The 17,605-nt window shown below is 37.9% G+C and overlaps 1 protein-coding gene across 3 annotated transcripts in view; it reads left to right on the top strand.

Moving 5' to 3' along the window:
- LOC117330335 overlaps window positions 1–17,605 on the top strand; it is a 104,971-nt gene that overhangs the window by 18,295 nt on the left and 69,071 nt on the right. For 2 of the 3 annotated variants that reach the window (XM_033888544.1, XM_033888545.1), the window contains exon 2: window positions 12,195–13,290. In XM_033888544.1, the coding sequence (XP_033744435.1) occupies window positions 12,195–13,290 (1,096 nt within the window). Of the gene's footprint in view, window positions 1–7,919; window positions 8,320–12,194; window positions 13,291–17,605 lie in introns of those variants that run through there. The other variant, XM_033888547.1, reaches the window with a different exon arrangement.

Raw genomic sequence — 17,605 nt, forward strand, 5'->3', positions numbered from 1 at the left:
ACAATATGATAGTGGTATAGATGGTGTCTAAACGACAATATGATAGTGGTATAGATGGTGTCTAAACAACAATATGATAGTGGTATAGATTGTGTCTAAACAACATGTATAGATGGTGTCTAAACAACAATATGATAGTGGTATAGATGGTGTCTAAACGACAATATGATAGTGGTATAGATGGTGTCTAAACAACAATATGATAGTTGTATAGATTTAGTCAATACAACAATATAATAGTTGTCGTTTAGGATTTTTTTAACAACAGTATAACAGTTGTTATTTTGGGGTTATGTATGTGGATTCAGGGGCTCCATCCGTAACTAAATTCCGATGTTCCTGTTGTAATCTTCATCAGTTTCCTCGTCAACATTTTTCTATGTGACAGATTGTTGTTTTTCCTACCTGTGTCATTGTTTGGCGGTTAAACATATTACCTATCTGAATTGATATCAGAAGAGAATTACACTATAAATCAAGTGAAATGTGGTTCATTAGATTTGGAAAGAAACTTACGGTTCAAGAGACTGGTCATTCACCTGACGAGGTAAATCAAAACATGTCCGATCAAATAACTGACCAACCGCACTCGGTTATCTTGTCCTAGAACCATTCTTAACCTCAGTGAAACCGGTGAACTGACCGGTAGATCGAGTGTGATATTGTTGTCCTATAGGTGGATTACGCTTGGCCGGAGCCCGGGGGCGGGACTGCTTAATATGCCATTGTCGGTGTGTAATTACTCGCGCTAAGTACATTACGCACAATTTCATACTTAAGTTGTTTCTCTGAATGTACAAATTCAATATTTATGGTCGTTAGCTGGATAAGTAGTAGTATTATCTCAACGGCTCCTCGTGAGGTCAGTCGGGAACGTGCTCGTTAATTGTTAACGACATATTGATGTTTACATGTATTATTCAATATTCAACTGGCTGCTTTAGTTTCATTCTAGGCGGATAGATGTTAATTTTTTCTTCTCGATAGAAGAGATAGTACTTCTTTAGATCTAAATTCTTATCCTTCACAGCTCTTAGCCACAAATATTTTGAGAACACGTTTATCGCAACGAATACGTTTGAGTAACGGTCGTTTTCGGTCTTAAATTTCATTGGTCGCCATTTCCTGTAACCACGATACCGTTCCATTCCCTTGTTCTTCTGAGAGATGATATGTCTCTATCTAGCTGACCTACATTACGGAACAGTTTACGGACGGAAGTCGCCATGGAAACATGTAGGTCATTGCTATCAATCAGAGTCCGAACTCAAAGGGATTCAACTTAAAGTAGGCATTGCTATTATTTGATTGTCTTTAATGATTTCTTGGACAAACGACAAATCGTGATCCTTTCACTACATATGTATGACGAGAATCCACAACACTTGGTGATGCACTTCAAAGCAGCTACCTTCTAGACTTATGGATGCCTTCTACAGAAATAAAAAACAGCAGATTAACCATGATTGTGAGACTAACACTCGTACCGACCGGACGTGGTCTCAGCAACAATTACAGACGAGGAGTTGTTGATAGAAGAGATTTCAGCCTGGGACGATCATGGTTCGAGGACATGTACGATTTATAGAGGCATATTAACGTAAAATACCCCGGGAAGATGTTTGTTTGGTGGGTTTTTGTCTCTTGAACAGTCAGGGACATTTTGAGGCGGTGACTTCTTGTGGTTGTTGGTGACTTCCTCACTGTAAAGACTCTTCGCAGGTTATCCAGAGCAAGCGTGAATCATAAGATGTTCTATTGAAAGAGGCAAAGTCTGCTAATGAGAATTAATGGATTACAAAGTATGAAATATTCGTAAATGAAGGTATGCCGGAGGAACAAGCAAAGGAGAAAGCGGAAACGATAAGATGATATATGAATAATTCTACCAGAAGTATGGCTCAATTATCCGGTACATCCTTCATTACCAAAATGGTTCGACCCATTTGAAAGTTAAGATTTGCTAGAATTCGTTTAGGATGGCCACGGAGATCGTAGAGCGATCAACATGGTGCTCAAGAAGAACCGAAGTATCTTAGAAGAGATGTGGGGAGGTGACACCTCCGAGGACGAAGAATCGCATGCCAAATAATAACGATTTGTTTCATAAATAAACGCTAATCCTACTTTAACACTCGATGTGGAAACATGCCATGATCGTGCTCACTGGAACTGATGACCAATGGTCAAAACATACATGTATACCATACCCCCCCCCCCCCCCCCCCCCCCCCCCCCCAAAAAAAAGGGCGAAAAACCACCGAGATCATTTTGCTTTGGGAGACTTAATCAGATCCGAACCGTTATTGGGCAATAGTTATGATCTGAAGAAGCACTAAGTCTTCTATCGCCAGAAAGAAGACTAGGGCAGAGGTGGCCGAGCGTATTAACAAGACCATTAAGACTAGATTTTAATGATATTTTACGCATAAGCAGGGAAATACGTAAAATAACTACACTTTTAGTAACACTTACAACAGAACTATAGAATGGCACTATCCAAAGTCAAGGACACGCACGAGACTGTCATCTGGTGGAGAATAGATTGGCCAAATAAAGGTCATGTTCAAAAGATGAAAACGATTTGAAATACCATCTTTACGTTCAAGGTTGGCGACTACGTAAGGCACGGCGATGTGATATAGACGATACAAATTGTTACTATCACTCAGAAAATCTTACGAGGACGTCTTCCTATCTATAGAGACAATGGTTATGTTGGCGATTGGATAAAGTAGAACGATGAAGGTATCCTTAACAACACTGCGTGGTTTGGTTTGGTTTGGTTTATTTAGTTTAACGTCCTATTAACAGCTAAGGTCATTTAAGGACGGCCTCCCGTGTGTGCGACATGCATGCGTGTGGTGAGTGCGTATGTGTGTTTTAGGAGGCTGTGGTATGTTCGTGTTAAGTCTCCTTGTGATAGGCCGGAACTTTTGCCGATGTATAGTGCTACCTCGTTGAAGCATACTGCCGAAGACACCCAGCAGCACACCACACTGCGTGGAATAGCTGTATGACCAAAGATATCCGTACATCAGATGTAAGAGATCTGTAAGTGTTAACTATCTTAGATCCAATGTCATGAGACGCATATAGAAAACTATTAATGCATTTTCCATTGTAAAAATGATTTGTGAATATGGATGCGATATGGCACTTATAGTTCACAACTATTCATCTAGTCTTGAGCACCAGAAAAAAAAATTGTCATGGCATTCAAAATTTTTAAGAGTTTACACACAGAAAAGACAGTGCTAGAAACTGTAATATCTTAGGTATTAATACATGTACATGTATAATATAGTTTAACAGCAAACTATACATTAGATGATCGAATCTTAAATGCTTCCACAATAAATTATTGATTACCTTATGACTCTTTATACTTTAGGTAACTTAAAATAACATAAAATCGTACCTTTTAATATATTTACGTCTTTAAATTTGATACAAAGAACATATAAGTAAAAATGATATTCGTCTTCAATTGGGTTCAAAGGGCAAAAAGTACACAATCCCAGTGCTCTATCGATATCTCGACACCTTCCAGTCTCCACCGCTAGACAATGGGGAGACAAAGGTAACTTTGTGAATACAGATCTTGACTTTTTACGAATAAATTTTCTTTGAAAAAATGTAATTATCAACAACAAAACCGTTTTAAAAGTTCACACTTAGATCCTGCATTCATCTCTACGGGGAAAAGGTATGATAAATGGCACGCAGACCGGAAAATAAAAGTTGAGTGTAATAATCATTTTTGTTGTCATTACATAAAACTAGTTATTAGTAAAATCGTATATGATATCATCCATAACGCTTATAGGGTCCTTCACATTTTGGGAGGAAATCCCGAGTGAACGGGATAACTTGACCAGAGGTGCACCAAAACTCCTGTGTTTCATATTTACTAAAGTTACCTCCCTTTAGATAAATGGCAACTGAGTCAATGATCTACTGAACTGGAAGGTAAGCGGATTATGAGATAGTTACAAAAGTAATTAACTTCAGTCTCAGAGAACATGTCTGATAATCGGTGATAAGTATAAGGACAATGTGTATTTATGTTGTATCGCACGGCTTACTGTTTATTAAATAATAGCAGTAGAGAGTCGTGCAGGTAAGCGACAATTTACTCTACAATGGATCTGTTAGTTTATAATTAAATATTTATACACATTAAGAGTTTTAAGAGCTATTTAAAACGTTAAAAGATCCTTCAGTAGTCCAGTACAATAGACTAATACGGTCAAGTATTTACGGTGTAAGGAACCCTGTAATGTCTATACCCGTGTGTTTGATTCACGAAGCACTATAGCAGGATTTACCAAACACTTGTAATCCCCACAGCGTTCCGGCACCACCAGGTGATGGTCAATTACTCAACAGCCTTTTTATCGTTTTGGTCATCTGAGGTCAGACAGCATGGCACTCTGGCCGCCACGCGTCAATAAATGTTTATAAACTAATTCTATTGGGTATTAACACCAGTGCTTACAGGTAGCAATCATAATACTTTAGAACCTTTAGGAGACTTCAATGTGTACAGACAAATCATCCGGACACATGATCCTCCGGGAGGGTGAGGATGCGCGGCTCGGTGAAACCCACCCACCTCGGAATGTGCCCCGGAGAAACAGTGCGCCTGTCACTGGGATTCTGAAGAAAACCGGCCATGGCGAGTCTCGTAAACGGCGCGCCACCATCAGGATACGATGGGAACTGTTACCTGGGAATAGACAGGAAAATACAGGTACATGGAGATAGGTGGTTGTTGGGAAAATGTATTCATACTGTGCTGCGGTGTTTCCGGAAATATTCTGATCATATTTGCATCGGTGTTTCCCGGAAATAGCCTGATCGTATTGTGTAACGGTGAAAACGTAACCCTATTCTGTAACGCTGATTCCGGAAATTATCTGATCATATTGTGTAACGTTATTTCCGGAACAAAAACCCTGATTATATTATTGTGTAACGGTGTTTCCGGAAATAAGCTGAATATATTGTGTAATGGTGTTTCCAGAAAAAAAACCCTGATCATATTGTGTAACGGTGTTTCCAGAAATAGCCTGATCGTATTGTGTAACGGTGTTACCGGAAATAGCCTGATCGTACTGTGTAACGGTGTTTCCTGAAACAATTAGCAATACCACTGTGTATTGTGTAACGGTGTTTCCTGAAACAATTAGAAATACCACTGTGTATTGTGTAACGGTGTTTCCTGAAACAATTAGCAATACCACTGTGTATTGTGTAACGGTGTTTCCTGAAACAATTAGAAATACCACTGTGTATTGTGTAACGGTGTTTCCTGAAACAATTAGCAATACCACTGTGTATTGTGTAACGGTGTTTCCTGAAACAATTAGAAATACCACTGTGTATTGTGTAACGGTGCTCCCTGAAACAATTAGAAATACCACTGTGTATTGTGTAACGGTGTTTCCTGAAACAATTAGAAATACCACTGTGTATTGTGTAACGGTGTTTCCTGAAACAATTAGCAATACCACTGTGTATTGTGTAACGGTGTTTCCTGAAACAATTAGAAATACCACTGTGTATTGTGTAACGGTGTTTCCTGAAACAATTAGCAATACCACTGTGTATTGTGTAACGGTGTTTCCAGAAATAGCCTGATCGTATTGTGTAACAATCTCACGGTTTCCGTATTTAACCTTTTTATTCGGTATTGTGTAACGGTGTTTCCGGAAACAATTAGCAATACCACCGTGTATTGTGTAACGGTATTTCCGGAAATAAGCATAATACATCTGATCGTTTTTAGCACTCGCACAACTAAATTAGCCAATCAGCTGGTGTTTCACCTGAACCATGTCCATGAGGAAAATGTGATTCTTAGGTTTGTAGCTGTTTTCCTGAGTAAATAACATATGAAATGTGTACTTTCTATATACGAGAATAAAGAGTAGCTAGGGTGTTGTGATTTGGAAAATCAAAAATATACACTCCTACTGAAAATAGAATGACGTAGAATTCGGGGTGTAAGAAGGCGGGAATTCCCCAAGCGGGGGTTCCCCAGTGCACTGTAAGTGTCAGGCTACTGTCTTTCGAGTACCCGTGTGCTCTTATATGCCATTAACCTACACAAGAGCAACATTTATCCGATGGAAAAAAAACTTCATACTTTAATCTGATATACATTTCACATCATTTGAACTTCAAACGAGCCAATGAAGGGATTGGATCACTATTAATAACATATAGTAAGTTATCTAGTGTGAGTGCTTTACAACAGTGTTTCCGGAAATGACTAGACCATACTTTTGGGGAAAAACAACAACAACAAAACTGACCACACTATATTAATCAATTGCATGTAAAATGTAAATAGGGACTGGTTTTTGTATATACCTATCTGTATGCTGTATTGAGGTTCGGTTGGCGACATTGAGAAGAACGGAGGCATATAATGATACATTAAGTACGGATTGGTTGTAGCAGTGAATTGATCAATGAAGTTTTATAATCCTGGTGTCCCTCGAGTTTAATTCTGTCTATATATTCATTACAACGTGCCATAATGTCCAAATTATCCATATGGATTATTTATTTGTGTGTCCTGATACATCGGTATTATAGCATGTTCACTGGATGTTAATGGAGGGTTGCTCTTGCACTGTTTATACAATTACAGGCAGGAATTATTGTTTTTAACGCTTCGAAGTCTTTGATATAAAAATTCATTTTACGCCGTACAGGAGTTGCCTCCCCTCTAACGTGACATTGCCTGGTGTTCTCTGCCTTATGTACATGTATAATATACTGAGTATATAAGTATGTGGCAGAAGTTTGGTTTGGTTTATTTTGTTTAACGTCCTATTAACAGCTAAGTTCATTTTAGGACGGCCTCCCGTGCGTGCGACATGCATGCTTGTGGTGAGTGCGTATGTGTGTTTTGGGAGGCTGCGGTATGTTCGTGTTAAGTCTCCTTGTGATAGGCCGGAACTTTTGCCGATGTATAGTGCTACCTCACTGAAGCATACTGCCGAAGACACCCAGCAAATGTTGAATCGAGGGATAAATACTTAATTACCTAATGTGTCTTTCGTGGTTCGTCGTTGGTTTAGTTTCCTCCTTCTTGTGTACATATAAATTGAATTTAACACTCACTTGGTTTTAAAAGTAACACGCCATACCCTTCTGCGTTAAATGACCGGGTTCCATATCACCACCATTTCTGTGCTGTTTGGAGTCTTAATTCTGCTGATCCGATGTGAAATCCAAACAACTGAAATTAAATGTAAACAATTTTTAGATAGATAGAATACAATAAAACTCGACCGTAGGATTTTGTTTAGTAACTCGTGCATTGATTATGATGATGAGATTTTTCGAGTTATGGTACCCGGTTTTGATAGAACAATGACAGTTATGAACAGTTGGACAATGCTTAGGGACACTTTGAATATAATCAATTACCCTTTCCTTCACGAACGTTACGTCATTAATCCACTCTCATTGGAATGTGTGATAAATCCATGAATGTGTGTTAGAAATACATTTGTATAGAAGGGTGATTGTTAGTATAACCAAGTTTATTTGACAAAGTTTGTGTGTGTTGTACATACGTGATTCACGGGTTCACCATGCTCTATATTACGTGTTCTGTGAGGGTAACACCATGCTCTATATTACGTGTTCTGTGACGGTAACAGTTTAACACATTGTCGATATTGTACCAGGTGTGAATACAGACCGCGGTACATACAGACCTATTTACACGCCGCAATACAAACTTATTGTCCAACACTCCAAGTTTATTTTTATTGTCACATGCATTGATAGATATACACATATGTTAATGTGTTTGTACGTTTAAAATGTGAATAGCCACAAGCCAGAGAGGTTAATTCTATATATATTCGTCCGAAAAATCGTCTGGAGCTGTTCTTATTGTGACCGTGTGGTGTCCGTTATTGTCCGAATGTACGATCAGGATATCACATAGAACAGTACGCCCTAACAATCACCCGTCCATCTACCTCTGTGCTTGGTACCGATGTCTTACCTGTAACGGTTAATTACCTTGTCACTACCTGATCAGATCGGACATTATGATGGCTGTGCGATAATCCGATATGTTATCAACGACTTGTCATTTTTACAGGGTCAAACGACATGTCGTATAGGGATGTTCATTACGAAGGTGTATCCACAGTCAAACTGTGTTCGAGTGATGATCTAGTAGGGTTTTTTTCTTTGGGATATAACATCTTGTCCTCGAATGTGAGTTGTAACTTCTGCGGACAGTAATTATGTGGGAACTAATTAAATCAGCGTTATGTAAAGGTAAGTTTCGACAAAGATACATAGACGTACTGTATTAACGTACATGTAGATGTGTAGCACGCGCTGCGTGCGTGGAAATTGCGTAAAGACGTGTACCTTAGATTTCCACCAGATGAGAAAAACACCATCGAACTTGACCCCATATGCCCGCCCTTGTGTCTTACCGATAACTCGTCAGGGTATACACTACACTGTATCTTGTTGTATTGTGATAACAACAATCACATATACATGTACATATGTATACTTAGTTAGCTCCCAAGGGCAACATCTCGCTGGACAGATCTATACCTGTCATTATAATCATATATCTGACGTCTTTAATGGGTTCAAGTCTGCATGTCAGTACATAGGTCTTATCTCTTCTAGACAAGGTACAAATGTATGTATCGTTATGATGTTAAATTAAAATGTACCAGGAATTATGGAGTTTTAATATTTTCTGAATGAAAATATTTCCGAATCTAATCAATCTCAAAAAGAAAAACACACGTCATTTTATTGATCATTTTCAATCTTATTTCATTTTTTACAATATTCCTACAATGTTTTGAACGTATGGCCTATTACTGGTCAAACTGAATATGACATGGAGTGGAAACTCTGTATTGAATGTCTGGTTTACAGAGGTGTCGGTATGATAAAGATATTGCGTACATCTGATACATAAACAGTTTCTGGCAATTTCGACAGTTAAACGTAAACCAGGGCCATGTACGTATCTGAAATATCCTGTCCTTGATCCGAGTGTATCCCGATACTGACCATCCGAGTGTATCCCGATACTGACCATCCGAGTGTATCCCGATACTGACCATCCGAGTGTATCCCGATACTGACCATCCGAGTGTATCCCGATACTGACCATCCGAGTGTATCCCGATACTGACCATCCGAGTGTATCCCGATACTGACCAACCAGAAACAATTAATCATTAATCATTTTCAGTATTTCTGTTGCGTTTTCTTGCGTTTTTATATTTCTTACGAAATATTGATAAAATAATTTAATAAAGTACAGTGTGAATATGTCCTACAGATTTCGCCTGAACAGTTAAATAGATAATGGCGAGATTTTTTATCATAAGTATCACAAATACACGTTAAAAAATACACATGTGTGTTCAGTTTTCATTTCCTGTGTGTGATATTTGAAATAATTTAACATTAGTGAGGCAAAAATCGCGTGCGGTCTTGGCAACTGAAGTTCATCGAGAAATAACTTCACAAGGAAACAATAGCATTTCGTGTGTATTGTACAGTTAATTCACCAGACAGTATTGTACATTAGAGGACACTATAGCTACAGTAGTGTTCTGACAGTAGTTCCCAGTATCAACAATACCAGTACTGGAGACAAGATGACGAGAGATAAACCAGCCAATACACAGGGCATCAGACATCTTAACACCATTCTCCGGCAGATTTGGAACCAGTTTACATCTATTATAATGTTTGTCAATATTAGTATGGCAGTTTTTCACGTCTCTGACCTGTAGATGTTCTATAATTGGTATACATGTACATGTGTATACTTCAAAAGCATAGGATACGCGTACTCCAGGTAAATGTCCCCTTAATACATGACAGTTTAAATATCTCTGAAGGTTCTATAGCAGGTATTCTGTAAGGACGGAGGCGATGTTCGTACGATTTGAATACAGATATAATGAAAAGGCATAAACTGGATATGATGCACATGAATGTTGACGCTGAGATCATCAGATTTCATTACAGGGAACAGGAATTTAATGACAAGGTGTATTGATAATATATTGCCATTTCACGTATCCTTTTCATCTCCATTTTATCCAAAATATTCCACTCGAATTAGCCCGTAGTTTTCTTTCTCGTAAATATTTGTTAATAAATGTTGTAAATAAACCATTACCTGTCTTGTAAGCATGCAATTATAAATATCGTAATATGATTACATGTACATTTATATAGATGTATTGCTCAATGTGACAGGTGTGCGTTCCACCTGGATGTTCAGTAAAATGGACATTTAGCTGACCTAGGTATGTTTACATGCATAAATGGTTATTCCCCAAACATAAACATATATATGTACACGTGTGTACATTATGTAAAACATACTGATCACAGTTTGTCTTCCATCTGTCATTCATAACAACCGTATCACCACACTGACCATTAACGACTCTATGTCCTGACAAACGTATATAATATAGGTATTCATTGTTGTAACACCTGGTATGTTTTACGGTGTACGGACACAGAACACTTTTGGCCTATATGGCTGTCGATAGACCCACAAAATATATCTCACGCGTACGTGGAAACGCGATGAGCTAACTTCCCAAATAAATCTGACTAAATGAATCGGAACAACATAAACACACGAGGAATTTATTATTAAAGATTCAGATTCCACCCAGTAACACCTAGGTGTGATATAAGAGGTCAAATGGACGCATGCAAATTACAATGGATGTTAGATTGTACAATTGTCTTTTCAGAAAGAAAAGAGAGAAAGAAAATATACCCTAATGATGAAAAAATACATAATGTGAGGAGAATCAATACCGTCGTTTTTCATAATTGCAATTAAAGCCAGGGAAACTACTCACTTATTACCGGGAGTATCTAATGCGGTGCCCCACTGTCTATATTTAAATGATCATCAGCCACGAACTATATGTCGTACACGCATGCGAAAACTGGTTTGTTTTGAGGCCCACGTTCTATTTTGGGATATTTATTAATACTTATGAATTGTTGACATAACTGAGCTGATTTGAAGGAAATAAACTGAAGATAGACCCATAGGGGATTATAAAGTTTAGCTCGAAAAAGTTTTTTTCATCTATAAACAAAAAACACAGAGAAATTAAACATGGTGACATTTATATATTATATTGTGAAATATGCTGGTTTATCGACAATTTATTATCTTTTAAGAGGTACAGCTAGATTCAGAGTCTGTATTTTATCAAACACACGAGAAAAGTCTGTTAATATATACAGATATACTCTATTGTGTTTCACAATCATCATCTCAATATGTCGCTAAGCTTTACGGTATGTCTACCACAGGGACGATTCGTTATAGTCTAGGTGTATCTGGACCTATCCTGGTGTGAAGAACACATTGACGTTTAGTTAGAAAGTCACCCCTTGGTTACTTTGGCTGTATACACTGACTACACACATAACTTGTAACAAGTTTTCAGCTCCTTGTGATCTCTACGTTTGTTTTTTCCTATATCAAGTGATAGCTAGGGGTATATGTATTGAAACTCTTCTTAACATTCCTGTGTGCTCGGAACTATTTAAGTAGCCATTTAAATTTACATTTTCTGGTTGGAAGTTGCTCTTGTGAGGAAGGCGATGGGTTCTTTGCTCATAGGTCCTGGCAAACTAAAGTCAGTAACAATGACACCTTATATGCACCTGGTTCTGCCTGTTAGACGCTCAGCAATCAAAACAGAAAGACACAAGGAAACAAAGAGAGATATCATAAGAACAACATGACATTTCAGTGAGACTGTACTATAACGCGACTCTTACGCTGGCCACGTACTGTAGTGACCATCCTAAATAGACATAATTAATGATAAAACGTTTAACAATACAAATGCCACGCCCCATTCTCTTTAGGCAATGTTCGTAATTACTGTCATTGTGGTGAATGGGCGTTAATTAATAGAAACTGACCAACCACCACACAGACTGGACTGGTATAGCTTCGTTAAGGAGCCATCTATGAATTCGAAGTAACTATGACAAACTAACGTATCCTTTACACAAATGGTCGATAACTCCTCTTACGTTGCAGGTCAGGTACACTATACTCTTACGTATAACATTGGAAATATTAAAACGTTTGCATTATATTTGTTTATTTTCAGAACGTAGCAAGTCGACTGAAAATAACGCGAACGACGCCAAAGGCACCCAGACGAACAAAAGAGAAGGGGAGGTAACCGATGAGACAGACAGACCTCCGCCCCTCCCTCCTCGGCGACCGAGTAAGGAGGGGCAGCGATGTAGTCAGCAGTCGTGTTCCCATCCCATGCGACCGCTTCGCTGTGACGGGTCTAGAGACCATGTCGGACCCTCCCCCGGGGAGCAACTTGGACACAGCTGGCCAAGACATGGTAGGGGACTTGCGGACTACAAATCTAAGTATTCTTCAGAGACAGATATCATGTCGACACGTTCGCAGGCCAAGAAAAAGAGACACAATTTCACTAAGAAAAAACACGACCCATGTATCATCCTATCGCGTTCATCCAGTACTTCTTCATCGTCTAACTGTTCTGGTGATGAGCATGCGCCGACTACCGGAAGTGATATCACCCCTAGTCCCGACATCAACATGAACCACTTCAACGCGCGTGAGTTTGAACTAAATGGGAATTATGTGAAAAAATCAAAAAGTTGTGAAACAAAACATCAAAATGTGGAATATATACGCCAACTAAGCAATGAGGAGGTGAGGCGTGGAAGGCTGGAGGTCCCGACCATCCGACACTCTCATAGTGACGTGTCGCTCCAATCGCTTCGCTCCTGTCCCGAGATGGGCATGGGGGCGAGTTGTGAGTTCGACGTTTATGGTGACATACAGAGCACATGTTACGGTAGGGATTACAATGTTCTCATCAAACACATGCAAAAGTCACCTTTCCGGAGAAAGGACGTGCCTCCATCAAAACCCTTCTCCAGTTTTGACGTTAACGAGGTAGAATCCGTTACTCGCCGTGAGCGAGCTTCCCGACGGATGCCCCAGCGGCCTCATTCCATTGGATACTTCGAGAACAATAGGTATAATAAAGTGACTAATGTTCGAAGACAACTGGCTATGTGTGCTCGGAACTCTGACCAGAACCAGTGCCATTCCTCCCCAGCCTCCCCCTTACAAAAGCGCATGCCTCTGGTGTTACCGGACGATCCAGGGTCCGTGTCAGACCTCGAGTACATAATGGAAAGTCCACATGAGATGCGGTAAGTACACAATACAATACACCACGACACGACACGACACGACACGACACGACGCGACGCGTCGCAACGCAACGCAACGCAATGCAATACAATACATTTTCTTCGTCAAGAGACATTGCATTGTAAGAAAGCAATTTGAAAAGAGGATGAAAAAGATAAATGAATTAATGGATGAAATTGAAAGTCAATCCCCTAAATCTGTATTGGTATATTCACCTAGACCACTAGTAGACAAATAATACACAATATTGACTGTTCATGTTATTGAAAAATCAGTAACTATAATATTGACGAGTTAGATTACTGGCCAGGTGGTTTGAAAGGAACGAATCGAACGCCGTCTGTCGATTTATAATGTTTAACCGATAACAAATGAGTACTGTGCCGTCAAATGTATCTCTTACCGTGTCCATGATTATAACCAGTTGTTAAAATTGATTTTGTACGTTTGACAAAGCCTGTGTCGTTGTTATGAGATTGTTTGTTCGTTTGTTGCGTTATCGCTCCTTGAACAGCCACGGTCATTTTGAGGCGGGGTTTCCTTGTAGTAGTTGGTGACTACTCACTGAACAACATACGGGAACCCCCGTCGCATGTCAACCAGACCAATTAAAGTAAAGTGTCTTGCCCATGGACATAACCATGACAACACAGACCGGACCGTTTCTAAACCTCCCGAGAAACACAAACCGACACGGGTAGGGAGCGTCAAACCACGTACCTCGGATCGTCATGTGAGGTTACGTGGTTGGCGCTCTAACCGACTGAGCTGATGTGAATACATGTATATTAAATAGCAATTTGACCCAGCATTGTCGGCGTACAACCATTGTATATGTACGCATGACACGAGCATCATTTACATAATTCGATGACGTAATGACCTTCAGAGCCGAGAGGACAAGCTCAGGAGAGATTAGAAATAACACCATTACCATTCAGCACGAATCGAGAGTCGCCATGAGAATGAAGTTAGCTCAACGAACATCAGCGTTTATTTGTACCTTGTCAGTATTGATGGCTGGTTTTTAATTCGATTTTAAAACCGTATTTGTACATTATATTCTATAATGCTGTTGAAAGGAAAAGCTTTAAATCGCAATGGTAAAGTGCAGCATTTCTTTACTCTCATCCTGTTGAGTACAGTGACAAACTTAATACTGTTCTTTTCGAGTACAACATAGCCTATACTCTTCTTGTTGAGTACAACATACCCTATACTCTTCTTGTTGAGTACAGCATACCTTATACTCTTAATGTTAAGTTCGACATACCTTATACTCTTACTGTTGAGTACAACATATCTTATACTCTTAATGTTGAGTACGACATATCTTATACTCTTAATGTTGAGTTCGACATACCTTATACTCCTAATGTTGAGTGCAACATACCTTATACTCTTCTTGTTGAGTACAGCATACCTTATACTCTTAATGTTAAGTTCGACATACCTTATACTCTTAATGTTGAGTACGACATATCTTATACTCTTAATGATGAGTACAGCATATCTTATACTCTTAATGTTGAGTACAACATACCTTACACTCTTCTTGTTGAGTACAACACACCTTATACTCTTAATGTTGAGTACAGCATACCTTATACTCTTAATTTGAGTACAACATACCTTATACTCTTCTTGTTGAGTACAACATACCTTACACTTTTCTTGTTGAGTACAACATACCTTATACTCTTAATGTTGAGTACAACATACCTTATAATCTTAATGTTGAGTACAACATACCTTATACTCTTCTTGTTGAGTACAACATACCTTACACTCTTCTTGTTGAGTACAACATACCTTATACTCTTAATGTTGAGTACAACATACCTTATACTCTTAATGTTGAGTACAACATACCTTATACTCTTCTTGTTGAGTACGACATACATGTACCTTATACTCTTAATGTTGAGTACAACATACCTTATACTCTTAATGTTGAGTACAACATACCTTATACTCTTCTTGTTGAGTACAACATACCTTATACTCTTAATGTTGAGTACGACATATCTTATACTCTTCTTGTTGAGTACAACATACCTTATACTCTTAATGTTGAGTACGACATATCTTATACTCTTAATGTTGAGTACAACATACCTTATACTCTTAATGTTGAGTACAACATACCTTATACTCTTAATGTTGAGTACGACATATCTTATACTCTTAATGTTGAGTACGACATACATGTACCTTATACTCTTAATATTGAGTACAACATATCTTATACTCTTAATGTTGAGTACAACATACCTTATACTCTTAATATTGAGTACAACATATCTTATACTCTTAATGTTGAGTACAACATACCTTATACTCTTAATGTTGAGTACAACATACCTTACACTCTTAATGTTGAGTACAACATACCTTATACTCTTCTTGTTGAGTACAACATACCTTATACTCTTAATGTTGAGTACAACATACCTTATACTCTTAATATTGAGTACGACATACCAGATACTCTTCTTGTTGCGTACAACATACCTTATACTCTTCTTGTTGAGTACAACATACCTTATACTCTTAATATTGAGTACAACATACCTTATACTCTTAATGTTGAGTACGACATACATGTACCTTATACTCTTAATGTTGAGTACGACATACCAGATACTCTTCTTGTTGCGTACAACATACCTTATACTCTTCTTGTTGAGTACAACATACCTTATACTCTTAATATTGAGTACAACATACCTTATACTCTTAATATTGAGTACAACATACCTTACACTCTTAATGTTGAGTACAACATACCTTATACTCTTCTTGTTGAGTACAACATACCTTATACTCTTAATGTTGAGTACAACATACCTTATACTCTTAATATTGAGTACGACATACCAGATACTCTTCTTGTTGCGTACAACATACCTTATACTCTTCTTGTTGAGTACAGCATACCTTATACTCTTAATTTGAGTACAACATACCTTATACTCTTCTTGTTGAGTACAACATACCTTACACTTTTCTTGTTGAGTACAACATACCTTATACTCTTAATGTTGAGTACAACATACCTTATAATCTTAATGTTGAGTACAACATACCTTATACTCTTCTTGTTGAGTACAACATACCTTACACTCTTCTTGTTGAGTACAACATACCTTATACTCTTAATGTTGAGTACAACATACCTTATACTCTTAATGTTGAGTACAACATACCTTATACTCTTCTTGTTGAGTACGACATACATGTACCTTATACTCTTAATGTTGAGTACAACATACCTTATACTCTTAATGTTGAGTACAACATACCTTATACTCTTCTTGTTGAGTACAACATACCTTATACTCTTAATGTTGAGTACGACATATCTTATACTCTTCTTGTTGAGTACAACATACCTTATACTCTTAATGTTGAGTACGACATATCTTATACTCTTAATGTTGAGTACAACATACCTTATACTCTTAATGTTGAGTACAACATACCTTATACTCTTAATGTTGAGTACGACATATCTTATACTCTTAATGTTGAGTACGACATACATGTACCTTATACTCTTAATATTGAGTACAACATATCTTATACTCTTAATGTTGAGTACAACATACCTTATACTCTTAATATTGAGTACAACATATCTTATACTCTTAATGTTGAGTACAACATACCTTATACTCTTAATGTTGAGTACAACATACCTTACACTCTTAATGTTGAGTACAACATACCTTATACTCTTCTTGTTGAGTACAACATACCTTATACTCTTAATGTTGAGTACAACATACCTTATACTCTTAATATTGAGTACGACATACCAGATACTCTTCTTGTTGCGTACAACATACCTTATACTCTTCTTGTTGAGTACAACATACCTTATACTCTTAATATTGAGTACAACATACCTTATACTCTTAATGTTGAGTACGACATACATGTACCTTATACTCTTAATGTTGAGTACAACATACCTTATACTCTTAATGTTGAGAACGACATACCAGATACTCTTCTTGTTGAGTACAACATACCTTATACTCTTAATATTGAGTACAACATACCTTATACTCTTAATGTTGAGTACGACATACCTTATACTCTTCTTGTTGAGTACGACATACATGTACCTTATACTCTTAATGTTGAGTACAACATACCTGATACTCTTAATATTGAGTACGACATATCTTATACTCTTCTTGTTGCGTACAACATACCTTATACTCTTAATGTTGAGTACAACATACCTTATACTCTTAATATTGAGTACAACATACCTTATACTCTTAATGTTGAGTACGACATACC

Source organism: Pecten maximus, chromosome 7, assembly GCF_902652985.1.
Source record: "Pecten maximus chromosome 7, xPecMax1.1, whole genome shotgun sequence".
Classification (NCBI taxonomy): domain Eukaryota; kingdom Metazoa; phylum Mollusca; class Bivalvia; order Pectinida; family Pectinidae; genus Pecten; species Pecten maximus.